The sequence below is a fragment of the Diceros bicornis genome, chromosome 4 (genome assembly GCF_020826845.1).
Source record: "Diceros bicornis minor isolate mBicDic1 chromosome 4, mDicBic1.mat.cur, whole genome shotgun sequence".
NCBI lineage: Eukaryota > Metazoa > Chordata > Mammalia > Perissodactyla > Rhinocerotidae > Diceros > Diceros bicornis.
Window position 1 is genome coordinate 84,533,507 of NC_080743.1, and position 27,061 is coordinate 84,560,567.

The 27,061-nt window shown below is 36.7% G+C and overlaps 1 protein-coding gene across 2 annotated transcripts in view; it reads right to left on the reverse strand.

Annotated features, from left to right (window-relative positions):
• DHX9 (DExH-box helicase 9) overlaps nt 1–27,061 on the reverse strand; it is a 51,444-nt gene that overhangs the window by 10,272 nt on the left and 14,111 nt on the right. The window contains exons 4-20 of one of the 2 annotated variants that reach the window (XM_058539907.1): nt 22,132–22,246; nt 21,151–21,263; nt 20,407–20,555; nt 18,004–18,050; nt 15,787–15,923; nt 15,397–15,486; nt 15,139–15,300; nt 14,919–14,996; nt 14,176–14,367; nt 11,057–11,198; nt 10,527–10,609; nt 6,661–6,817; nt 4,426–4,526; nt 2,892–3,105; nt 2,348–2,442; nt 1,981–2,054; nt 357–509 (exon numbers count right to left, since the gene is read on the reverse strand). In XM_058539907.1, the coding sequence (XP_058395890.1) occupies nt 357–509; nt 1,981–2,054; nt 2,348–2,442; nt 2,892–3,105; nt 4,426–4,526; nt 6,661–6,817; nt 10,527–10,609; nt 11,057–11,198; nt 14,176–14,367; nt 14,919–14,996; nt 15,139–15,300; nt 15,397–15,486; nt 15,787–15,923; nt 18,004–18,050; nt 20,407–20,555; nt 21,151–21,263; nt 22,132–22,246 (2,102 nt within the window). Of the gene's footprint in view, nt 1–356; nt 510–1,980; nt 2,055–2,347; nt 2,443–2,891; nt 3,106–4,425; nt 4,527–6,660; nt 6,818–10,526; nt 10,610–11,056; nt 11,199–14,175; nt 14,368–14,918; nt 14,997–15,138; nt 15,301–15,396; nt 15,487–15,786; nt 15,924–18,003; nt 18,051–18,879; nt 18,971–20,406; nt 20,556–21,150; nt 21,264–22,131; nt 22,247–27,061 lie in introns of those variants that run through there. The other variant, XM_058539908.1, reaches the window with a different exon arrangement.

Sequence of the window (27,061 nt, forward strand, 5' to 3'; positions counted from 1 at the left end):
GTATTATTATTTCAACGTATTTTGAGAAAGTTAACCATTCCATAAATATCAGTAAGCCCCAAGTGATAAAGCTATGTGGAGCCAAAATAATGTCCATATAGCCTCCTTTTAAAAGGTTATTAGTAAACAGTAAACTGGTATCAAACACACCACCATTGACTATTTCTGATTTCTTTTCATTCTTACTACAATCTCATCATCCAAGCTGTTTCCTCCAATATACTTAAGTAGAGGCATTTAAGTACTGAGTTTATTAAGTTCATGGCAGGGAAGAGAGAGAGAGAAGGGATATATAAAGCGTTAAAAAAAAATCTTTATTCAAGAAAAAAAAATCTTTATTCAAGAATTACTCTTACCTCTCAAAACGAGCTCGGCTACAGAGGTGGAAACAGAACCCAGGCCGCACGCGGCCAGCTCTTCCTTTCCGCTGCTCAAGGTTTGTTTTGGATGCCCATACTGTAGCATAGTTGGTCATATTGTTGTGAGCAGTGAACAGCTTCACCTTCTGCCTAAATAGGAAAGGGTGGTACATTCTAAGACTCATATGTACTACTAATACATAACTATTACATTTCCACTAAGTGGTAGATGCTTTCCAGATAGCCATGCCTACTTGTGATGTCTATTTGTGAAGAGCACCAATAAGAATTTGACTCAAGACTCTCCTAGCGTCAACCTACTAAAAGGCTATATAACACACATGTGCCACTTACACTTACCAGCTGGATGATCTTGCCCAAGTTACTAACCTTGCTGTGCCTCACTTTCCTCATCTGAAAATGAGTATAACCCTATTACCTATCTCACAGGGTTTTTTTTTTCTTTTTGGTGAGGGAGATTGGCCATGAGCTAACATCTCTTGCCAATCTTCCTCTTTTTTGCTGAGGAAGATTGGCCCTGAGCTAACATCTGTGCTCATCTTCCTCTATTTTTATATATGGGATGCCACCACAGCATGGCTTGATGAGCAGTGCACAGGTCCACGCCTGGGATCTGAACCTGCAAACCCCGGACCGCGGAAGTGGAGTGTGCGAACTTGACCACTAAGCTACCAGGCCGGCCCCTCAAAGGGTTTTATGTACAAACTTTAAGTGAATTAATGAATGTAAAGCATTTACATAGGACCTGGCATATACATGCAAGTAACTAATAATCATTCAAGTCAACTCTATTCCAAAGTTAAGTTTAACTTTTAGGCTATCTATGATCTAAAGATTATGTACTGAACTGGAACATGTGGCACTTCTGATGATCTCACCAAGTGGTGTCCCTGTGGTCCTTTTGAACCCCTAAGCAACCTCAGAATCCTTCAGTGTTACACACAGGCAGCTGGCACTAAACGACTGGGAATGGCACAGAAGACCTCCAAGCTCTTCATCATTCTCTAAAGTGGGCATTGGCAAATCGTTTTCAATTGCCCGGACAGGCTGACGGGCTATATAGAGAGAAGACATGGGACACCAGCTGGCCAGGTAGAACAAAAAAGTTTTGACTTTTTTGTCCCCTCTGTGTATCAATTACCATATAATTACTTTACCTATACACAGTGTCTCCCTGTATATTTCTCAGGCTCATCTCATAGCAAATATGAAGTCTTTTAATTCTTAAATGAGTGACCTACAGGTAGGATACTTGTCACGAGCTAAATATTGGTCATCTTTATACATGCTATTGTATGGAAGTGATCAATGGAAACACCCAACGAGCAAAACACCAGCAGACAAGAGCAGTGGGAAGCAGCCAAAAGTCAGAGTCAAGCTTTGTCACTTTCTACCATGATAAGAGATCTGTGATGATCAATACCAAGAATTATTATCAATTAGCCTATTACCCAATAAATACAGTTGCACAGTAATTTTGAAGATATATGAACACAGGAGCTTAAAAACAAGGTGTTTTTAATCCTGTTAACTGATACTAGGTATTACATGGAACATTCTGAAGGTTTATTCTAGGCAAATAGGTTTCTTGGGTACTTACTTGCAGGAGTCAATGACATAAACAACATCATTTATGGTAATGCTTGTCTCAGCAATATTTGTGGACAAAATAACCTGTGAAGAAATGATAAAGAAAAATTACAATTTCAAAAAATATTTTCCTATTATGTACTTGAAAGGACTGATTTGCTTATGTAACAAGTGACAAGAGAATTACAAGTCTTAAAAAAAAAAATCACTCGTCCATTGACTGGATAATGAAAAACCTACTAAACTCAGGAAGACCCTTTTTTTCCTCAATTTAGATGAATTACAATTTTTTCTGATAGCTCTTTGAAGGCCTGTAACATTTGTTTAATACTTATGACACTTCTAACCCTATAACTGTAATGTTTATTATCACCTACCTTGGTTACTCCACCTGGTACTGGATCAAATACTTTGCGCTGTTCCTCTCGAGGAATCTGAGAATGCAGAGGTAGAATCTGATACCTATGGCTTCCTATAACAATACAAAAAGGTTAAGGTCTAAAAACAGGAGCCTAGTTTAAAACTGCTCTACATTACGCATATTTTTTTTTTTCCTTTTTTTTTGGTGAGGGAAACTAGCTCTCAGCTGACATCTGCTGCTAATCTCCTCTTTTTGCTGCAGATTGGCTCTGGCCTAACATCCGTGTCCATTTTCCTCTACTTTATAAGTGGGATGCCTGCCACAGCATGGCTTGATAAGCGGTGTGTAGGTCTGCACCCAGGATCCAAACCTGTGAACCCCAGGCCACCGAAGCAGAGTACACAAACTTAACCACTACGCTACTGGGCCGGCCCCTATGTTATGCATATTTTTATTCAAAAACTGACACAACACTAATTTTGTTTTCACATACTGGCTAGAGCACAAGCAAAAATATTCATTTTTCACTCTCAAATATATGAGAATTCAAAGACTCATACCAAAATGTGGATTCATTTCCAAATGCTTCTGCATAGTATAAATCAAATTCCAGCCAGGCAGAAAAACCAACACAGCTCCAGGAACATTAAGGGTCTCAATGTACTTAAGTAGAGCCTCGATGAGTTCAAAAGGAGTTTCCTTTTCATTCAACTGAGCCATGCTCATCTTTGTTTCAGGACCATATTCATCACCACAGATCAGGTTGCAATTTGCCTGCAAATAATAGGGAGACATATTTTGGATTGTCTCAATTACTACAGCTCATGAGGTAAGTCTCTTAGATTTGTTCTTAACATTCAAATGACACTTAATGTCTTGATTAATTTTATCTGATTAGTCGTATCTGGCAGATAGAAGAAATTTAATTACCAAAAATGCAGAGCCCATCACATGGTGACATACTAAATTTTTCCATTGACCAATATTTCCTCTAGAACACAACTAAAATTCAAGCACAAACTCTTAAATTTGACTCTGAAACATCTAATGCCTCCTTCTACCTAGCATATTTACCTCTTATGACTATGAACTCTTGATTTTTCAAAAATATTTTCTTTACTGACAAATTAACTGCTCCTAGGATCCTATCAATTACCATATAATTCCTTTATCTATACACAATGCTTCCCTGTGTAATTTCCAGACTCATCTCATACCAAATATGAAGTCCTTTAAGTCTTAAATGAGTGTCCTGCAGGCAGGGTATCTGATCATTTTCACCTATTTCTGAAATAACGTGGTCTGTATTTTCCAAAAAGTCTGCCTTACAATCAATGACAAACGAAGTCTTCAGTAATGAGAAACAAAGTTGTTAAAATTGGTCTTCTTTTCCCCTGACAAACTTTCTAATTTGCTATTTGTTTACATCCTTAAGTCTTCTGATTAAAAATACCCAATCCCAGGTTGTTTTCTATCAAATTTTACATTGCTCGCTGTCTTACAGTATTCATTCCACTCAAATTTCCAGATTTAAGATGCATTTTTATCTTACCATCGGTCCAATTCTCAAGCACTACAAACTAAGTGTCACTTTTCTTTCCTGTTTCTTCTTAGGAAATCCCTCCTCACTCTCTAGTTCTAATACTCTCTCCGTCTGAGTCTCTCATCCAGGACTACAGCTGCTGCTTGTTCAACTCTACTGCACACACGGACAGGAGATCCGGGGTGGGGCACAACATTCTGCCTTTTACCAGTTTCCCAGGTGCTGTGGCCCATGGAAAACTCTTTGAGTAGCAAAGTCTTATAAAACGGAGTTATCTCCAGCCACGTGTGGCCTTTAACCATCTTCCTCTTTCCTATTCTCTTTCTTTTGATCTTTATGCCAGAGATGATTTAACTCACAGTATGAAAAGAGCTTGTCACTGAATGTGGAATTCTTTGGAGTGAAATACATGAATTAATTCAAAGCCAGTTATAGTGCCAGTTCTTTAAAAAGTTTTTTATAACACTAACTCACTGTACGTTTTTACTAAAATCATTCTCTTCTCTACAATAATTTGCCCAAAATGAAAGTTCTTCATGAAATTCACTTACATCATCATCCTCACCACAATCATCATCCTTATCCTTCTTCTTCTTGTCCTTTGGTGGAGGAACAAAGTGGGTCATCTGAATACAGTCTTCCAAAAAGTATTCTGCCAGGACAATCCAGTCACGTTAAGTACTATCAACTTTCAGAACAGAGCAGTCTTTAAAACTCACTTTCTACTTCATAATTCAAAATTACCTTAATACCCTTCAATCTGATTCTTCACAACTACCAAGAAACTCCAGTGGCAACAGCTTCTTTCCCCAATCAAACTCAGAATTCCCATCTCTTGGACCTTGAAGGTGGGTGAGGTATCTTATACATGTTCCCACAAAGCCAGTCAGGCTAGCCTCTATATACAATATTCAATCAAACATCTGTGGAATGCCTATTGTGCACATGCACTATGTTGTACATTCCCATGGTATGGAAGTTACATGTGGAAAGAAATAATGTCAATACAATAACATACCACAGTCCATCCTTCCTCTGTCAGGGTGTACACATAAAATGGTTTCCTTTTAGTTATTACTCTCAAGAAGGACCTCAGGGCAAGGGTTGGAACATCTGCTGATCAAATTATGCTCCTGAGGTTCTCTGATGGGTCCAGAAGTGTCTCATAATCCAAACACTTCCCCTCTGTACCCTAAGTGCCCCAAAGTGCCACTCTCATCACATTATATCAAGGGTGTATACTATCAACATGACTCACAACTGATGATGTTAAACTTGATTACCCGCTTGTTGTTACTCCACCGTAATGTTACTCTTATTTCCCCCTTTCCATCCTCTACTCTTTGGAAGTATTAAGGACAGCACATTCAAGAATAGGGAGTTGAGCCTCACATTTTTTGAGGTAGAGGACGAGTCTTCATCTACGTAAGTTTTTTAGAATACTTCTGTATGAGAGATGTCTTTCTTTACCCATTTATCTATTCAACCACCATATAGATTGACGGGTATTTTTATTTTATACTTAGGGTTATAATCCAATACTATGTTCTTTTTTTGCTTCAACTATTCCAGCTTACCATTAAGAACTTTCAGGTTGGCTCCTATGTCCCTTTGTTCCCATTATTGTGTGCACGTGTTTTTAAAGCACTTCCTTACTTTCTTGGCACTACAAGATGTTCCAGGCTCATCTTGTATATTCCCTGCCTTAGCCTTAGAATCAGCCATTTCTCCAAGGACAATTGGTTCCTTTAATTGGAGAATGGTATTGGAAACAAGATGTGGGTGTTAAGCATGTTCCCACTACTGGGATGTCATTGCTTCTGGGCCTGCTCAGCAGACAGAGCCAGGAAATATGTATGTATACTAACCCATGTATCCATACATCTCTATATCATCTTCTGTATCAATCTATTTGTATCTAAACATGAATTCTTACTGATGTCTCCAACTATAATCCAGTACCACATGGTTCATTCAAGCCTTCCCTCTTACCTACCTGTAACCTCTCACTCCAACTTGTAAACCTGGCTCCCACCACCTGCCATCCATTTACTTATTTTTCAATTCCAGTATACATGTAAAGCAGTTTTAGAATTCTTAACCTGTACCCTCAGGAGATACAACTGCATTGGCTTCTCAGAGCCACCCTTACTTTTGAATTTCAAAAATTAGTACCCTGACATACCTATTCATCTTTTCATACCTGCACTGCAAATTTTTTAGCTTATTTTCATGCCCTCAATTAGACTATGCCACAATTTATTTTTTTAACTAAGCTACTAGATGACTATCCTAGAAAACGGTGATGATAAAAACTTCTAAAGAAAGTAAAGAAGCTCTTAACTATCAAAAATACTTGACCTTGAAACACTCACTTTAATCTCATTTCAAAATCTGCTTGCTCTGGCTCTAAGAAGGATTCTCTTGTTCATTTGACTCTGGCTGCTTAAACTTTTAACAGTATTTCTCATGAACTCTATAGGCTATATTGATTTACAGTTAACTGTATATAATTTTAAAAGTTAAGTTTGGCTGTAAGTAAAGGCCAGGAAATTTATTGGATATGCAAACTCCTCAAGCGGTGAATGCAACTTGTTCTTCCTCCTCAGATCTTACTCACTACTGCTCGACTAAAACCCCAAGATGCTATGATGCATCTGATACTCTAATTTGGCCTGTATTTTAAATATCCTTTCAACTATTACTCCAATCTCCAGAATTAAGAAAATTCCAACACTACTGCACAAAAGATATTCACTCTCCCACCTGACCCCCACAGTATTTACCTTGAACTGGGTAAGTCCTCCCAAAAACTTCAATGATGGGGCAATTGAAGAAATATTCACAGAACATGCTGGTATCAATAGTAGCAGACATGAGAACAATGCGAACTTCAGGATAAGCCTGAACCACATCACGCAACACTACCAAAAGGAAGTCTGTCTATTAAAACAAACAGAAATGAAAAAAAAATTGCATAAAAAGTTCGTGCTAATGAGATAGACCTAAAAGATTTCTTGTGTTATACACCCATCTCTTATCAGTGAAATTCAGTTCCTTAGGTGGCTTGTAGAAGCGTAAGATAAAGGGTTACAGTGGGATGCAGTAAAAGTATTTTTAAAAACAGTTGTAGTCTAATAGCTGTGGGGATTAGAAATGAGTGCTGTTCAGGTACAGAAGGGAAGAGAAAAAAACAATGAGAGCAAAGACTTAATCTCAAATTTTTCAGTGAAATTTATATTTGTAGGCATAAACTTTAGGGAAAAAGGGAAAGCCATGATGAGCCAAAAATCAGTTATCTAATCACCCATAAAGCTAATCTTTCAAATGCTGAAAAGGTCATATTTGATTCATTCAAACAAAGTAACAACCAAAACATTTGTTATTTAATAATGTAAAGTATCCATTAACCCACCAAACAACATAAAAGCTAAAACTCCGGCAAAACTTTGGCTGTGTGATCCTCTGGCTCATCACTCTCTGCCTCCTTCAACCAGACAAAACAACCATCCTGAATCTTTTATTATTCCTTTACATATAGCTTTCCTCCATGTATATAGATACCTAAAAAAATATATATATATATATATATGGAGAAATGTTTTTAAACTTATTTATTCTTAACTTTATGGGAACATATAATATTTTATGTAATCTTTTGGGATTTCCTTTTTCACATACTACAGCACTGCTAAGATTCATCCACATATGTGTTACTACAATTATTCTGACGACTGTTTAATACCTCAATGTGTGAATATAACAACTAATTCACCAGTAGGTATCTGGTGGTACCTACTGCAGGTAGATACTGCAGGTATCTGAGTTGTTTTCAGGATTTTATTATTGTGAACATTTGCTACTATGAATATTTTGTTCACGTCTTCTGCTGGACATATGTAAGTTTCTATGGGTAAGTGTGGGTATGGAACTACAGAGTTAAAGGGTATATAAATGCTGAACTTCAGGAGATAATACTAAAGTATTTTCCTAAGTAGTTCCATCAATTCATCCACCAAGAGCAGTGAATAAGAGATCCTGCTAATTCTCATATTCTCCAACACTTGGCATCACCACTTAAATTTTATTAATCAAACTGATATAGAGTAGTAAGTAGCTTATTATGGTCTTGATCTGTACTTTCCTATTAACCAAAGAGACTGAACACCACCTCATGTTTACTAGCTAAGTATGTTTCTTCTTTTGCAAAACGCCTGTTTGTATTTTTGGCTTATTTTTCTATTGAGTCATCTGTACTTTTCTTACTGATTTGTAGGAGGTGTTCATATATTGCTATAATAAAATTTTGTTGGCTACATTGGAATCTTCTGCTTGTAGTTTTCCTTAAAGTATCTTTTGAATAAACAAAGACTCTTAATTATAATATAGACAAATATATCGGTCTTTTATTTCATGTTTAGTGCATTTCATGTTTTAAGAAACCCTTCCAGAAGATCTAGAACCACGTTACCCAGTACATAGCCATCGGCCACGTGGAGCTAACTGAGCACATGAAATGTGCTTAATCTGAGTTGAGATGTGCTGTAAGTGTAAAATACAAACCATGTTTTAAAGACTTAATATGAAAAGGAGAATATAAAATATCTCAATATATTTTTTTATATTGACTACATGTTGAAAATATGTAGATATAGTGAGTTAATTTCACCTGTTTCTTTTCATCTTTTAAAATGTTACTAGAAAATTAAAAATTACATATGTGGCTTACATTATATTTCTATTGGATAGTACTGTCTAGATGTTTACTTGAGTAGATTTTCTATTCAAGAATTTCAAAACTGCTTTGGCATTTAAATCTTTAACCATCGGAGTTGATTTTTGTATTTGGTTATAAAGTAAGGATCCAATTTCAACTATTTCCTTATGGTTGACCATTTGTTCCCAGCTCCATTTATTAAATAGTCTATTCTCTTTTCCACTGATCTGACATGCCATCAACTCTCTTAGACCAAAGCTGCATACAACACACAATCTGTTTCTACACTCTGTATTACTTCATTGGTCTAACTGTCAACCCATGCTATCTCAATTATTACAGCTTCAAATTTAAGTCCTGATGTCTGTAAAGCAAGACCTTCCATTCTGCTCTTATTCAGAAGTCCTGGTTATTTTTGGCCATAAATCTTCCCTGTAAGTATTTATAATCAGTCTTTTCTGTGAAAAGCTGCTGGGAATTCGATTAGGATTGCATTCAAACTGTGGATCAACTAGGCAACAACTGACATCTATATGATCTTAAGTACTCCTGGCCATGATTATGATCCAGTCTTTTTAGGTGTTTTGTAATGAAGTTATATTCTTCCTATATAAATCATGCATGTCTTTTTGTTGGATTTATTCTTAGGTAACTTGACACTACGACTACTGCACTGGTATCTTTCTAGCTGTTTGTTCATAATATAGTCAATGCAACTGACTTTTGTGTATTAACCTTTTATTCACCCACATTGTTAAATTTTCCTATTCTCCTATGTCTTATAATAATTGGTCTGCAAGTTCTTTTCAGTTTTCCCCATAAAGTGACAAATTTAGATAAGGTTCATCTGAAAGAGAACATAAAAAGTTTCTGCAAAGGCATTTTTCCCTGTGAATGGCATATTAATATAGACTTGACAGTCTTTCACAGAAAGTCGACCAAAACCACTTAATTTTTCTTAGGAAAATTGCAATGATAATCCATTATGTTTTCAGTATGATTTAGAATCATTTAAACTCTAAGAACATTGGTATGTTACCATGCTAGTAAGACAATACTGAGTATTTGATTAAGTTAATTAGGGAAAAACAAACAAACCGTAAATTGTTCAAGAGATTTTGAATGATAAAAACAGCAAAAATTTTATCCTACTGAATAGTTAAGATTTCGGATTTAAAAAGTCTGATGAACCATCCAAATTTTCTTCCTTGCTTTAGCTCAATCATAAAGGTTAAAGTTTTGCCAAAACTAAAGATGATTAACAACAATGGCTATAAAAGTATTTTCTAAAGAGGAGGTGCTTGGATGAATGTTTTAAGCAATAGCAGCTTGGTGACAGTTTGAATGACATACTGTCCATCCAATGACACCCCTGTTTGGATTATACAATTATATGATAAGTTAATTCTATACAAGTTTTGCCAAGGAACAAAAGAAGGAAGGGTATGAAATTCTAGTTTCTTCCTAATTCTGGCATGATTATCATTAACATCTAACAAGATTAGAGCTGCAAATGTCCAAAAAAGACATTATTAATTATATTAAATTTTTAAATTATAAAAGTTATCAAAGAAAAACCACAGTTCAAAGAAAAACTGATTATTAAAATTCCATGTTCTATTTAGTCATAAATCATTAGTTCAGTTGCTGAATTATGCATAATGCTCAGTGCTAGTTCTTACTGAGCACTGCAATTATATTTACTTCACAATAAGAGGTCTTTACTTTTAGAATTCTGTGAGTTCAACGAAGAAAAAAAAGGTTCAATGGCCTTGCTAAAAACAAGGTGTCCAACATCTTAAGTGACTGAAGTTCATGGTTTTCACAGAAAATGTAAGCATGGGGAAAACTGAAATAAAGCAAAGATTCTACTTTGATTTCTCTTTGTACAGAATACTAGCATTAGTACCTTACTATAATGCTCGAGTTACTTACATTTATGTCTCTTTCGTGTATTTCATCTACAATTACATGACTGATTCCTCGAATGCCTGCTTCTAATTTTCTTAGGAGCACACCTTGAAAAGAAAATCAGAGCAACAACTGGAGATGAGTTGCTATTCCGATTAAAGCAGAGAGGCATAGAAAAGTGCAAAGAAACAAATTTCTAACAATCAACTGTGCTTCAACTAATATAACCCCAAGCATCATTTTGGGAAAAAAAGAACCACTTGTATATTTAAATTATTAAAAAGGTGATAGCATACTCTGAAACACATTTGTTTAATGAATAGAGTACTTGAAGATATAACTCTAGTAACCCAAGCTATTTCATTTTCTCTAAGCTACAGCCAGCAGCAGGTACATCATAATCTCCATAAAGAAAAAAACTGCCAAAAGTTCTACTTAAGAATTCTGAGACTGGCTCCTTGGTTTCGAGCCATTTTGTGTTGCTTTTAAGTTTTCTTCACAAACAACACAATACGAACCCCAAATGAAAGACCAAAATAAAACACATTACTGACCTACAGTACAAAACATTATACTGGCATGAGGGCGGGGAAGTACAGACTCAAATCGAACACTATAGCCACAGCTTTTCCCAGGCTCTTCTCCTCTCTCGTATGCAACTCGCTCTGCCACAGAAACTGCACTGATTCTCCTGGGCTGAGACAAGAAAAAAGAAAAGTGATTTAAAAGCTACAAAATTACAGTTACACTTGTTTATCAGGGTTATTAAATTACACTAGTAAATCTGTCCCATTGCCAACTCAGTAAACAACAGAACCAATAGTGATGATATCTTTGGGAAGCTCCAAAATTGATTAAAAAAAAAAATCGGGACCAAAAAAGTTACCACTTAACTCTATGACACTTAAAAAATGCTGTTTTTCATTTTGTATATAAAGTGATTTCAAGGTTTTTATAGAAAATAAAATTCCTTCACCACTGGCCCAAACTCTTAATGATATGCAGAGTGATTTTCCAGTAGGGAAGGCAGCAGAGCATGCGCAGGGAGCTTGTTCTTGTAACTGCCTACCACAGTAAAGGCGCACGTTTAGAAAATTATTTAACTGAGATAACATGGGTATTAGGAAGGTGAACAATCTCCTTCTTCGCCATATCTACTGCAGCCATCTTTCATTCACTTATTAACTCACAAAGTAAGCATTCATTGCATATTTGCATCAGGTGCCACAGAAGGTGCTAGAGACAGGAAACAATGAGATCACTCTTGTCTTTGATGAGCTTACATAGCAAGAAAAACTGAGTGTATATTACTGTTTCCAGTAATAAATATGCTGAACCCTAAAGCCAATGCTATAGGTTAATGTTTTAAGCATTGGACCTTGATTTTTCTGAAAACTTGTCTGAAGTGTTCCCTATCTTCTAAATACACAAAACAATATTTACTTCGTGGATACTACAGCTATTATGATGTCCTAAAGATACAGCTATGGAGGGACATGCAGATTTATAAAGACTGAACGCCTCTAAGTTGCCTCGGATTTGATTTTGTCAAAACGTTCCTAATGCCAGGTTGTATTTTAGTTCCTTGCTTGAAAAAACTTTTTCTGCGTTTCCTATTTACTTAAGTACCTATATGATGATATTCCAAGCTGTGACATGACTATTTAGGAAATCAGAGGCTGATACAATCTTTAAAAAAAAAACACCAAAAAACCAAAAACTCAATAACTTCACTAGAGCTATCAATATCCTTTGAATTAATACAAAATATGACTTATTAATTTCTATATCCCTAAAATAAGAGTCCCTTAGGATATGGCATAACAAATAGAGGTAAGTGCACAATCACCTAGTTCATATTTAGCCTATCCACAAAAAAAGGGATTAAAAGATGCCTTCTTGAACATACTATGTTGAATTTCCCCGAGCTTATATTTTGTCTGGTTTATGTGACTTGACTTGCTGAACTATGCTAGCTTTTACTGACCACTACTGATAAGTACTCTGCACCTCACTAATCCTGAATAAAAGTGTTACACGAAGGACTGAGCTCTGTATTTGTCCATCAAGAGAAGAGTTCTGCTACATACTTATGTCAGGGAATGTGAAAATGATATTCCACTAAAGGTAGAAAATACAAAGTTTTCTGGACCCTTTCAAGAAGTTCTTTGCATTCTATAAACAGGTAAATGCTCAATACTACTATTGTCCCCTTTCTCCACTTTTGTCTTTCCTACAGTTTTCAACATTTCTACTAAATAACTGGCTTCTAGAAGAATTTCAAATTTATTAGGATATTGGACTCTTCTGAGGTGTATTCATAATGCACTGGGTACTAAGGGGTTGCTTTTATCACCTTGGGGCTACTTTCAGGTCTTTGTAGTTTCCAGGCTTCTAAAAGAAATATGGACAGGAGATGGCACATTCCCTAAGCAGTACCTACTGTAGTTCTTAACTCCACTTTCCCCCAAACACAACTGTCTTAAGAGACTCAAGGAAGCCATCCATGATAGAAGTTGTTAAAACATAAGAGTTAAAGTGCTAAAACAACCACCTTCAGAAACCATATTAGCCAAATCTCCTTGAGTATGTACAGAAAACATCAATATCAAGACTCAAACAGCAAAGAAAGAAAAGACCCTGCCATCTCCTTCCCATATTTTGTATGCTTCTCTGACTTAGCAGCTTCCAGCTTCCTCAACAGCCCTGACTGTAAACAAACAAAAGTATTTAAAACACATACTAAAGAGAAGTGCTTCTTTTATTCATAATTGATTCGACTGGAGATCAGTGTGATTTTTTCCTGAGGGGAGTACGGCAAAGTGTATAAAAGTTAAAATACGCATACCCTTTGACCCAAAAGTTCCACATCTAGGAATTTATTCCAATGAAATAATCAAACAAGTGTATAAAGATATATGTACAAGTATGTTCATCCCAGCAAATATAATACCAAAATATTAGAAACAATTCATCATTTAAGAATAAAATAAAGGTATAAGCATAAAAATGGAAAATTATGAAGTCACTACATAATTATACTGTTGCTCTAATACCACAATATGTTTACATAAGGGGGACAGGTTAAGATGCTGTATATGTAGCACATATACAATAAAGTCTGAAAGGATAAAGAACAAAAGTAAAAATGATTACTTCTGGATGGTGGAATCTCGAGTAGGCTTTCACTTCTTTTAAAATTTACTCTATTTTCTAATTTTTTCCCAGTGGATATATACTACCTTTACAGTCAGAAAAAAAGCAATTAAAAAGTAATCTTTTAATTCTCATGACAATTCTTAGCTCATTATAAATATTCGCAGGAGACGCATTTTGTTTGGGAGAACACTGCTTAATGTAAAAGACTACTAATAAACGTTGCAACACCTCTCTGACTGCATGCCACTTGACAGCCTATGAAGAAGTGGAACTACTTATCCCTTGAATAATTTATCCCTTTTCCCTTGATCTTCTGTGCTGCAATAACTGTCTTACATATTGTCCCGCAGTGAATAAACACAAAGCAAGGCTCACTGGTAAAACGTCTATCTATACCTGCACAGCCGTCTTTTTACACATGGCTTAACTATTCTATAGTGGCTTCTAGGTATTTCCACCTCTCAGACTCTATCCACACTAGACACACATCTCGTTAAGTCAGTTTGGTACTTACCTGAGTTACTACTATATTACACTCTGCTGCTCGGTCATTCTGGATAAAGTCGTCTAGAATAAACTGGGGAACCTGCGTGGTTTTACCACATCCAGTAGCGCCTCGGATAATGACAACTGAATTTTGACTAATTGTTTCCAGGATTTCACTTTCAAATTTCTTCACAGGCAGTAACTCTCTCTCCTGTAAGATCTATATTAGAAAAGTTACACCTCAGTCAAATTTCTCCCAATATATACATTAGCAGCAACTGCCTTAATCCTAAAAAAATTTGCTATCTCTGTAGAAACTTATTCCTTTTCAGTGGCTTAGTACTCAAAATATACCTTTTCATAAAAGAATACATATATTTTTATCTCTAATAGAACTGCCTCTTTTCACTAAATTTCTGAAGAATCTATCTTGTGGCCTTGTCCACACCCTTATTTGCCTCCGTTCTCCCTGAACATTCCATATACATTCCCTTTCCTCTAACATTTTAATGTTGCTTTATTCAGAAAATACTGAAAAACACCAAAAAAAAAAAGTTATTACCGCAAATCTCTCCACTTATATTAACTAAGAATCACAGGCCCTTACCTCACAACAACTACCCTCAGAGGTAACTAGGATTAGCAGTTTGGTAAATATCTTTGATCTTCCTTCCTAGAAAGGGCAAAATATATTATTCACTGTCCTTTTGCCCATACCTAGAAAGTTCTGAGGCTCTGGGCACCCTATGTCTAAATACTTCACAGACTTACTGCTTGCAAATCATGATCCTGTTCCAGCTGGTACATTAATTCATTCTTGAGGTCCATGCTTATTTGTTCTGGAGTAGCCTGTAAAAATGGGAAGGCAACAGTCAAACAAAAGCACGTAACTCAGCTTCAAACTGAATCCATTTTTTATCTAGACATCCTAACGAAGTATATTCACAAGTAAAACACAAGAGTCTGATCTCAAAAACAATGCTGCACTCACATAAGCCAGGGGCCCCTCATCAATGTTGCTGCTAGTCCAAGGATTCCAGTTGGACTGTGGAGGTGACCAAGGAACCACACCCACTTGGTTTTGTCGCTGAGATGGCTCAAAGTGAGCCAATTTGCCAAGGTTGAGTACAACGGGCATAGAAGGATCATCAGGCTATTAAAAAATAAGAAAAAGAAAAAAAGCAAAACTGGTTGCTTGTCTGACTAGAGAAGTTCTATACAAAGGCGAACTAAATAGCTGTATGCTTACTGGTGGCACGATCTCAAGATTTAGCTCTTGAATGATGTTTTGCAGCTGTTGCTCTAAATCCTGAGAGAGGTTAACTCTGTAAGGCTCCACCTACAGAGAAAGGATGGCCATGAAAAGCACGTAACATACATATGAGCTACTCACATTTACTATGGCAGGCTTAAGAATATACAGTCAGCACTAGGTCTATACTATTCCTAAAGCCAACACTGAGTCACTTCCCTTTTGTGAAAGAATTACTTCAACGATTATTTACTCATTACCCACTATGGACACAGAATCACGCCATTTCCATTTCTTGAGGTAAGATTCCTAAGACTGTAAATTAAACTTTAGCCAAATACTTGAATCTTACAATATCTCCTTGGGCTACTAAGTTTAAACACTCACTGTTTCTCCTTCTTTCTTCTTTGTAAGTCCAGAGTAAGCTTCAATCACTCCAAGATGGTAGAGTTGTCTGACAAGCGATAGAGCACAGGATTGTGCTGCCAGTTTTTTATTTGATCCATGTTCACGTGCAAAAATCCCTATAATTTAACGTCAGAATTACCGAAGACAGAAGGATAAATCGTCTGAGTAAAGAAACATCTTCTCATAAGCAACTAGGGGCTTAGGCACAAAAGCCGTCCTAAAATAGAGTATACCATAGGTTCTAAAATTCTTTTTCATTCTAACTGCAAACCAAAGGCAATTCCATAAGTTCATCAAGTAAATAACCAACCATCTTTATTATAGGCTAATACTAAGACACATCCAAATCATCATCATAAAAGCAAATAACCTAATTCACAAAGCTGTCATTATTAATATAATTTGGCATTAAAACAGGAGAAGAAAACATAGTTTAACTTTTGAAAAGCAAAGGGTCAAAAAGCAAAACAATCAAAGAGTGAAAATGGGTCCAAAGTAATTATCCAGACCAGGAGTTGGCAATTTTCTTCTATAAAGGGTCAGATAATAAATATTTGAGGCTTTGCAGGCCATTTGGTCACTGTCACAACTACTCAACTCTGCCTTTCAAGTGTGAAAGCATCTATAGACAATACTTAAAGTAGGGTTTGACAAACTACAGGCCCAGGAACTAAAAATGGTTTTTGTTTTTAAAGAGTTGTAAAAATAAGACAAAAATAACAATGAGTGATATACATGACCTGCAAAGCTTAAAATATTTATGATCTGGCCTTTTACAAAAGTTTGCTATCCCCTGACATAAATGAATGTAGTGGTGTTGCAATAAAACTTTTTTATAAAACAGGTAGTGGGCTGTAGTTGGCCAGAGAAAGGGTTATAGCTGATCCTGGCATTAGATTGAATCTAGTACTTACTCACATCCTTAAAGAAAATGCTATATTCCTCTCCTCCAATATCATTCAGCTTTAGGAGAGATGACATAAAGCAAGGAAGGGGCACAGATACATTCCTACATAACTAGCCAATCTAGTCAAATTAATTCTGATGGTCAGATCAACGGGCTGCCAGAAGTTAGACTGCCTTTATCCTCTTAACATTTCACCCATTCAAAATAACTTATTTTTAAAGTCTAGGATAGGGCCAGCCTGGTGGCATAGCGGTTAAGTTCCCACTCCGCTTTGGGGACCTGGGGTTTGCAGGTTCGGATCCTGGGCCCAGACCTACACACTGCTCATCAAGTCATGTGTGGCGGTGACCCACATACAAAACAGAGGAAGATGGGCACAGATCTTAGCTCACGGCCACTCCTTCTCAAGCAAAAAGAGGAAGATTGGCAACGGATGTTAGCTCAGGTCTTATCTTTCTCACCAAAAACAAAAAACAGTCTAGGATAAAAATTCATCATCATCTCCTGACGATTCGTTCAAAGGTTTGATTCTATCAGGAAAGTCCTGCATATACTAAATTTAAATCATTAGTGCTAGCTGCAGAATTCGCAAGCCGGAAAGAATCTTAGGCCATTCCTCTCAATTTGCAGATTGAGTCCCAGCAATGTAAGGTGTGATTTATTCAAAGTCATAAAACTTTGTTAGTAACAAAACCAGGTACACAGGGCTAGTTCCTTACTTTCAAGCATAGCACACTGCCTTCTTTAAACCTATTCTCTAAGAATAAAGAATACATGCAACATATCTTTGCTTTCTTATTTCCTTTATGAATAACTCCCATCTATTCCTTAAGGAATAAAGTGTTTCCTCAGGGTAACTTTCTCATCTTTTCTTCTTGACTATATGACTCTTAAATGCTATACATTTGTCTTTAGGCTTCTAATCCCATCATCTGATTTACTCCTTTCTAAATTTCACCTAGATAGTTATACCTGAACAAACTGAAAGTACACTTTTATGCAGAAAGATAAAAAGATGTTTTAAAGTTCTTTGACACTAGCAGACTCCTAAGTAGCCTACCATCTCTCACCCTTTGAAATATAATACTAGCATGATCTTCTCACATGCAAACTGGGAAACTGGGCCTTGTAATTCATATAATTACTAATATTCCAAAATACCCTAGATACCACCTCCTACCATGTACTCTTTCAATTCATAAAGCTTACGTATATGTGGCTCAAGACTTTAACGTGAATATTATTCCACTACACAAGACTCAGAATATCACAGAAGCAGTAACACTTACTTCTGCCCAGCTGCTTGATATAAATGGTCATTTCTGCAATAAAGCTCCTGTAACAACATATACAAACAATGTTAGGAGTGTCACTGTTAGAAATTACTAAATCCAGGACTCCCAAATCAGGCAGGTTTCCAACTGCTTAGGTAAATCACAGTAAAAAACCATTGTAAACATTTATTTCTGTTCAATCCTAGAACAAATGAAGTATTGAAGTAAACTTTAAATAATGGACATGGCACAAGACAGCTATAATCAAAGTTGATGAGCCACTTGTTTATGAAAAGAAAATGTTAGGGTTTTAGATTCTATATTTACTTACTCTCATTCTTATTCCAAGGGTTGCAGTCCAATAGCTAGAATACATTCAATGAAGAGGAATTTTCCACTTGGCTTGGGGCCAAAAATAAAACAGGCCCCAAATTACAGTTGTGATTATTTTAAGATTCCTTTGAACGGGCCACCCACTAATAACTTCAATCTGTTAAGCTAAGCTAAATATATGCATGCATGCACACATACACATGGACACACAAACACTAGGCATATATCAGTGGCTCCTGAGGCAGGGGGCTGGTATCTGCCTGCAGTTGGAAGCAGCCCTTGATAACAAAAAATTTAGTTTACTTATATCACATCTATTTAATTCAGGTGCTGGAGAACAAAATATTTTTGAAAATTCTAAGTAAAATTGCTAGCAGATTCTAGAGAATGAAATTCAGGTTTTAACAAGGGACAAACCGCACTTTGAAAACTACGCTTTCTGATCCTTCTACCACTTAGGCACATTCTGATCTGGACTTTGTGCTGTGAACAAAAGGAGGTGAGGCTTAAGAAAAAAATAAATGTTAAGACTCCTTCCTATACCTCTTGTGAACTGACCTTCAGGCACAGCGGCTTCAGGGGTCAAAGGCCACTGGCTTTCAGGGGAACAACATCCACCCTTTCATTAATGACACCGATGCCAGTATGTTTCTCAGCCAGGCTTAAAGTCAGCACTCAATCTCATTCTCCACCACCTAGGGGGAACAGCGACACCAGAAATCAGTTTACAATAGTTTCCCATGTGATTGCTTAGTTCAGCCTAAGCAGCAGCACATGTGTGTATGAACACAGACCTCTGGTGTCGCTGTCTGTTATGCCTTTAAATAAAAGACATGCAAGGAGCAATGCTGTCCTAGCTCCCCCAACTGTCTTTTGCCTCCCTCATCGTCATATCCTGAATTCTTCAATTGTTTGTATCAAACATCAATGATAAGATACTGATAACAAAAAATGTTTACAACAAGCTTCAGCCACACTTATCTAACAGCTCTTAAGGTCACCAAGAGCTACTAAGCCCAATCAGTTCAGAAGGACAAAATATTAGTAAAATCACCAATAAATGTTATCTTTTCTTTAAAACCTGTGAAGGTTTTTAAAAGTCTGACATCAGAATTAAGTATTTGAGAATTCAGGATTGAACAGTTGGCAGCAGAGGGAACCATGCTCTGAATATCATTTTGACCACAGTGTCCAAGTTTTACTATAGCATTCATTATTTTAGGGCTGTCAGATGCACCCAAGAAATACTCTGATTTTCAAGGAAAATACTTATAATGTATTTTTAATAATTTATTTCATATGAGGACAGCAAATTAAATCATCAAGAATTCCATTATAACTTTCCCTCCCTTCCAATAAAAATATAATGCCCCCAGTAGAGTCTAATCCATGTGAGCCTTCCTGGGAGTAATAACTACTACACCTTGGAACGCTCTCAGGAAGAACAGCAAGCAGGCTGAGAAACATACTGTCACTGCTACAACGACCTCCCTTTACGTTCAGTTTACAGATTTAACAGAATAAAAGTAGGCTAATTTAACTCACAGACTGAGGCTATCCTTCAGCTTTATAAGCCCTTAAAACTCCAACAACAGGACTCTCGAGAGCAACTTTTAAAGCTGAAGGGAAATTTGGATCTAGATGCAATGCAATCTACCTCTCAGACGCTGAAACTTGTGTCTAACTTGACCCATTAAAGAAATAATCATTATAATTGCCTCTAACAATATCACAGTGAATAAACTCACCAACTCAGGCTGATTTTTAAGTTAATTATGGATAAATCACCACTTGTGGCTGATTTTTGCCTCTCCAATTCAAATGAGAACCTTAAAAGTCTAGCAACACAAAACAGCAGATTTTTGCAGAACTTCTTACACAGCTAAAATCACACTCATAAATGAAACCATAGTAAACCGCACATTACAAATCAATGACAAATTTTCTTGTGCAAAGTATATATCTTCTCTTCACAATTTGTTGCTAATCCACAAACTGAACCAGATAACATGTACAAAAATAGAACAATGAATACACAAAACAACCCTAAGTTACTACAGAAGGCAAAGAGTGAAACAAGCAAACCTGTTGTGATCAGGACCCACTTGGGTGTACTTATATTCTCCTTGGATCTTTTCTTTTTGGAAATATTGGTTCAGACGAGCCTTAGCATTTTCCAAGGTCCAGTTTCCATGAAGCCCAGCATTTAAATCCACTTCTTCTGACTCTAGAGTCTGTTGAATCAATGACAATTACATTTGGCTACACTATTTTTAGTTTAGTTATGCATATGTAAAGCACAGAAATTTATAACAATACCTTCTTTGTACCATCCTTTATAATGCAAAAGCTGTTTTTAATAGTTTCTAATCCTAGTGAAAACCGAGCCAGAATTAGTTTATACTGTATCTGATGGCCCTATTGTATAAACAAGCTATTAGTTAATGTACTGTATTTAAATTGTTCCTGGGAAACCTTTGACAATTTTTTTGGTACTGGTTTTAACACTTAAGTGGAAAAGTAAGATGTTCTATCAAGACATTTTTACTATGAGTGCTCATGAAATGAGGTTTACTGAGGTAACTACATTTCCTATAAAGCAGATGAGAAAACCTATTATTACCACCAGGAAAAACACTGTTTTATTTCACAGGCAAAGCTAGTGACTAGATGTAACGGTTAGCTTAGGTTTATGGTGTCTTCTATGTACAAGCAGTCTCAACCACTTAAAGCAATCACCGAATTACTAAGTTGCGAATATTTTAAATCTTGTTGTGCACTAAGTCCTAAATCACATTCCTGGAGTTGAACATAGGGTGATAACCTTACCGCTTGTACTTCTTGCTCTTCCTTTCTTGAGTAATAATCCTTCAAGTTGGCTCCTCGATCCCAGGTGGGCCCAGGAGCACCATAGCCAGAGGCCCCAACTCCAGAATTATTTTCTATTAAGGAAAGAAAATGCTTGTTCTCTTGAGGAATCAAACTGTAAGAAGATCTTAAATATTTTAAGGAATATTCCTAATTTAGGTTTTGGGACTTCAAAATTAGAAATTCAAGGTTTCAATGAAATGGGCCCAAAATCTCCATGATTTACTTGAAAAGTGTTACATGACTGAAGCATAGGTCTAAATTGCTAATTTCAAGGCTGCTAGGCAGGAGAAAGCAACTAGTAATGGTCATAAGTGATTGACAATCCAGCATACATTATCAATGTAGCTTTATGTTTCATTTGTTACATATGTAATTAATGATTAAATGATAAAATTATTTCTTTGCTAAATATGACCCTTAAAGAAAGCTAACTGCTAGTGCTGGTGATGGAAATAAGAGGCTGAAAAGGTGTAAGAAAGTGATGAATGAGACAGCAGAATAACTAAAAACAGTAGTTAATATTGACTATTAACTCTACTCCCTCTTCCAACATGTAATAAACTCTACACGTTTATTACATGCTTTTTAAAAAATTTACTCCTCACAATAATCTTATAAAGTAAATACTACTGTTATTCTCATTTCATAAATACCGGATCTGAGATTTAAAGTAATTTGGCCAACATCCAAGTTGATCCTGATCTCAGAGATCAAAAATTAGTAAAAGCTAACGACAGCAAAGATTTAAGCTGTCTCACACTTTATAAGAGAAATTAAATGACCTGGTGATATCTGCAAATTTATGAAGGGCTTGGATTCTCTCAACATTACGAGTTTACTGTAGTTATTTCTTTTTATCCAGGTGAGAAAGAGAGATGATGACCAAGCAAGATGGTGTATACCTTATTCTCAGTCATACGGAACATTCACGTCCCTTACCTGCCTTGATAGCCAGATGTGGAGGAAGAGGTCCTCCCATGGTTGTTGTTAAACCTCCGCCAGTATTTGCTGTGGTGTCAGGTGTATCAGTAAGTGGGGATGCAGGAGGTGCTACCTGCAAGAGGAAAAGTCAAGGCAGTGTCACTAATTTCACCTTCACAGGGACTAGCAAATTATTTTATATTTAAAAGAGGCCCTCATGTCAACTCTCCTCTCCCCATATTAACATTTTTGTTTTCAGTGATTACAAAATATTACATTCTCATTTCAGGCAGAAACGAATAAGGGTAGCAAAAATTATTCATAATTTTCCATCTGGAGATTATATATATAATGTACACAAATATAATTTTCCACAAAAAATGGGATCAGGGGGCTGGCCCGGTGGCGCGAGCGGTTAAGTGCGTGCACTCGCTGCGGCGGCCCGGGGTTCGCCCGTTTGGATCCCGGGCGCGCACTGACGCACCACTTGTCAGGCCATGCTGTGGCGGCGTCCCATATAAAGTGGAGGAAGATGGGCATGGATGTTAGCCCAGGGCCAGTCTTCCTCAGCAAAAAGAGGAGGTATGGCAGATGTTAGCTCAGGGCTGATCTTCCTCACAAAAAAAAAAGGGGGGGGGGGGACCAGTTTATGCTGTACAGTTGATTTACTTTTTCCACTTAATATCTTTATACATATACTCAACATTCAAGAAGTATGATAGGAGCTTTTTACAAGGTAGACATTGTTCTGGGTTCTGAGGATAAAACAAGGAACAAAACAGACAAACGTTCTGTATTTACAGAGCTATATTCTAATTCTATATTCTTATAGAGCTAGACAATAAATACATACATAATACATCAAGTATGATACAATACTATAGAGAAAATAAAGCAGAAAAGAAAATTAAGGACCGCGAGAGAGCACTATTTAAATAAAGTGAACAGGGAAAGCTGCACTCATAAGATGACATTTGAGAAGAGATATGAAGCAAGGGAGGAGCCAACCGAGAGAGATTCTGGGAGAACAGATTTCCAGAGAGAGGGAACATCGAGTTTCAAAACAAATGTAAAATATTTTATGTACATCATCTACTTCTTTAAATATTGCTCTATGTGAATGTTAATGACTTACTACTCCATTGTGTGGAGGTACTATATATAACTCAAGCAATACCAAGTTGATGGACACTTAGATTGTAGTCAATCTTAACTTATAAAACCACGCTGCCATAAACTCCTTGTACTTTGAGCTTATTTCTTTTAGGAAAAATTCATAAAAGTGAAATTCCTGGATTAAAAGGCATGAACACTTTAAAAAGCACATTAGTGCTCTACAGAAAGGTTGCTGACTTCCATACTTGTACCAGCACTATATATGAGAATCTATTTCCTCACATCCTCTCCAATTCTGGCAATTATAGCATGCATGTTACATCTTTATCAATATTAGTTTTGTTTTTTATTATAGCAACCTATTTATTTTGACTTAAATTTTCTTTGCCCATTATTCTCTGTGGACATTCACTGTTCTCATTTTTTTTTTTTTTTAAGATTTTATTTTATTTATCTTTTCCCCCCAAAGCCCCAGTAGATAGTTGTATGTCACAGCTGCACATCCTTCTAGTTGCTGTATGTGGGACGTGGCCTCAGCATGGCCGGAGAAGCAGTGCGTCGCTGCGCAACCGGGATCTGAACCCAGGCCGCCAGCAGCGGAGCGCGCGCACTTAACCTCCAAGCCACGGGGCCGGCCCCTCACTGTTCTCATTAATTTCTAAGAATTTAACATTTCAGTGCTATTCACTCTTTGTTATACAAGCTACAAATAATTTTTGTCCTTTTCTGCCTGCCACATCCTCCATAAAATGGCCTTTACTATCCTGAGACATGTTCTATATTATTTTCTAACACCTATGTTTTTCATTTTGGAGCTAGTATTATGCAAATTTAGTTACTATAATCTTAAAATAATTAAAATTCTTTATTAATATGTGGTAGGATTGGCTAGTACTTTTAACTTTTTCAAATTCTTCTTGGCTATTCTTCAGTAATGATTTTTCCTAATTAACTTTTTAACCTAATTTATGAAATATGTTAAATTTATATAATTTACTCAGGGAGAACTGACTTCCTTATAATGAACTCACTGACATCTTATAATGACTTCTCATCCAGAAACATAGCATGGCTCTATATTTCATCAAGTCTTCTATCTGCTGAGACAATTCTCCACGGATACCTTGTGTTTCTCCAAGTCTTGTTTGACCATCTTTTCAAGGAGGTTTAAATAGCAAATTACCTTGGAAGACAGAATATCTTCCTCCAAGCAGGAGGCAGATCTGTTTCCTAAGGAGGATAATGAAGACAGGTGGCAGGTTTGCCAGCAGCCGCCTTTTAAGACTAGGGGTTTCCTAAGCTCAAAGTACCTCAGCTGTGATACAAACCCACTGTGTCCTCAGCATCCACCTGGACCCACTTCACTCTGTCCCCAAGAATCTGGGGACAAGTGGGAACCGATGCAAACACGAAGCTCATGCTGCCTGCTATCCCATGAGTAATAACACCCTTTGTCCTGACTCAGAAGTCTTGTATCTTCCGCCAGCATCTATGAAACTGTGGCAGGCTGAACTGTTAGCTTCCAAGTATGGTAAAATCTCAGACGCAAGAGTTCTCGACACTATCCTTCAATAAAAATCTGTTGCGTTTTTCTTACAGTTCCCACAAACTACATATTCTTAAGTTATCATTTTTACTACTATAGTGAATAGGATATTTTTCCAATTCTTTATAATATTTACACCTTTTTTTTTAATTTTTTATTTATTTTTTCCCCCAAAGCCCCAGTAGATAGTTGTATGTCATAGCTGCACATCCTTCTAGTTGCTGTATGTGGGACGCGGCCTCAGCATGGCCAGAGAAGTGGTGCGTCGGTGTGCGCCCGGATCCGAACCCGGGCCGCCAGCAGCGGAGCGCGCACACTCAACCGCTAAGCCACAGGGCCGGCCCTACACCTCATTTCCTTCTCTTCTCCTATTACATATGCCTCTTATACCTTTTTATTTATTGCATCACATTGGTGATAGTAGACACCTTGGTTTTCTCTTAACCTTACAGAAATTCCCCTAGGGCAGTGCATCTCAAACTATCTGCGATGAAGAACTAGCTTGAGCTTTTTTTCCCTAATCCATTGGGAACAATATTTTTGTAAACTATACCAAAAATGAATTGCTAGAAATATGAAATAGAAAGACATTCAAAATACAAGCCCACGTTTTCTAATTATTAGAGTCAACAAATGTAAAATTGCTGTCACAATACTGTAAGCATTTCTAAATGCTTGCTCATTTCTGTACTTAACTCCTCACAAACTGTAACACTTTGAGCAGCACTGCTCTAGGACTCAATTTTATAAGTGTTTACTATTATTCTTAGATGATACCTTTTATATGTCAAGAACGTCTTTTTCTACTCCATTTCCTTAGTACTTTATTTGTAATACGTGTTTAATTTTATCAAATGCTATTTTTATTTATTTATTTTTTGTGAGGAAGATCAGCCCTAAGCTAACATGCATGCCAATCCTCCTCTTTTTGCTGAGGAAGACCGGCTCTGAGCTAACATCAAATGCTATTTTTAAACCTCTATTAAGTTGACCACTGAGTAGACATTTTTTCTCTTATAAATTCATTAACGTGATGTAGTGAGAAAGTCTGATTACAGGGTTCTGTCTCAGATGTGCTGGAGGTGTCATACAAGATATGGTATGTGCATATTACTTTTCTAAAATATGAAAAATTCTGAATTCTCAAACTCATCTAACCACATGGATTTCTGATAAAGGAATGTGAATCTATAGCATTTACTTTTTTCTTAATTAGACTTGGGATGGACCATTTTGTTTATCTTTTACAAAGAGCATTTAAAATTTTTACTTATTGGGCTGGCCCCGTGGTGTAGCAGTTAAGTGCATGCATTCCGTTGCTGGCGGCCCAGGTTCGGATCCCAGACGCGCCGCGACGCACTGCTTGTCAAGCCACGCTGTGGCGGCGTCCCATATAAAGTAGAAGAAGATCGGCACAGATGTTAGCCCAGGGCCAGTCTTCCTCAGCAAAAAGAGGAGGGTTGGCATGGATGTTAGCTCAAGGCTGATCTTCCTCACACACACACACAAAAATTTTTACTTATCACTTTTACTTTTTCTCCTAATTCAGCAATTTCTGATTTTATCTTTATTAATTTCTTCCTGTCTTATCTGCTCTATTTTCCTGAGTTGAAACTTACCAATTCACTCATTTAAAAAACTATTTCTTGTGTAATAACAAAGGCGTTTGATAGTCCTTTGAATAAATGACTATTCCTCCAGCCCTCCCAAGTTTTGACTGACACTGTTATCTTAATAGTCTGTAATTCTAATTTTTAATTTTCATTTGGAACCAAGTGTTCAAAATTCCAAATGTTTAGGATTTTTTGGTCCCTGTGCTACTTTCTCACATTACCATTTTAGGGTTGCCAATATATACATTAGCATTGCTAAGGCTAGGTGGATTGGTATGTTGCAAACTGATGTCTTTTCTGCCTTCTTCCTTAAAGTTTATTTTGATATTAATATTCCTACTACTACTTTTTTTTTTGGACTTCACCTGCCTGGTATAGCTTTATTCATGTCTTTATTTTCAATCTTTCTTTGTTTTATACAGATAGCAGATAGCTTGAGGCATAGTGCTCCTCCAAGGGTAGGGCTGTGGAGGCAAATTACAGCCTACTCTGGGGAGAGCCCTAATAGCCAGGTCCCAGGAAAAAAACAGTGGGCAGCACTGGTACCACAATGCTTACTTTTCCTCTTTCCACCACTTTGCCCACCCTAGGGCCACAATTTCGCTCTACCTCACTCTCTATCTATGTCAACTTAAGAAAAAATTTCTTCCTCAAGACTTGAGGAAGTAGGCAA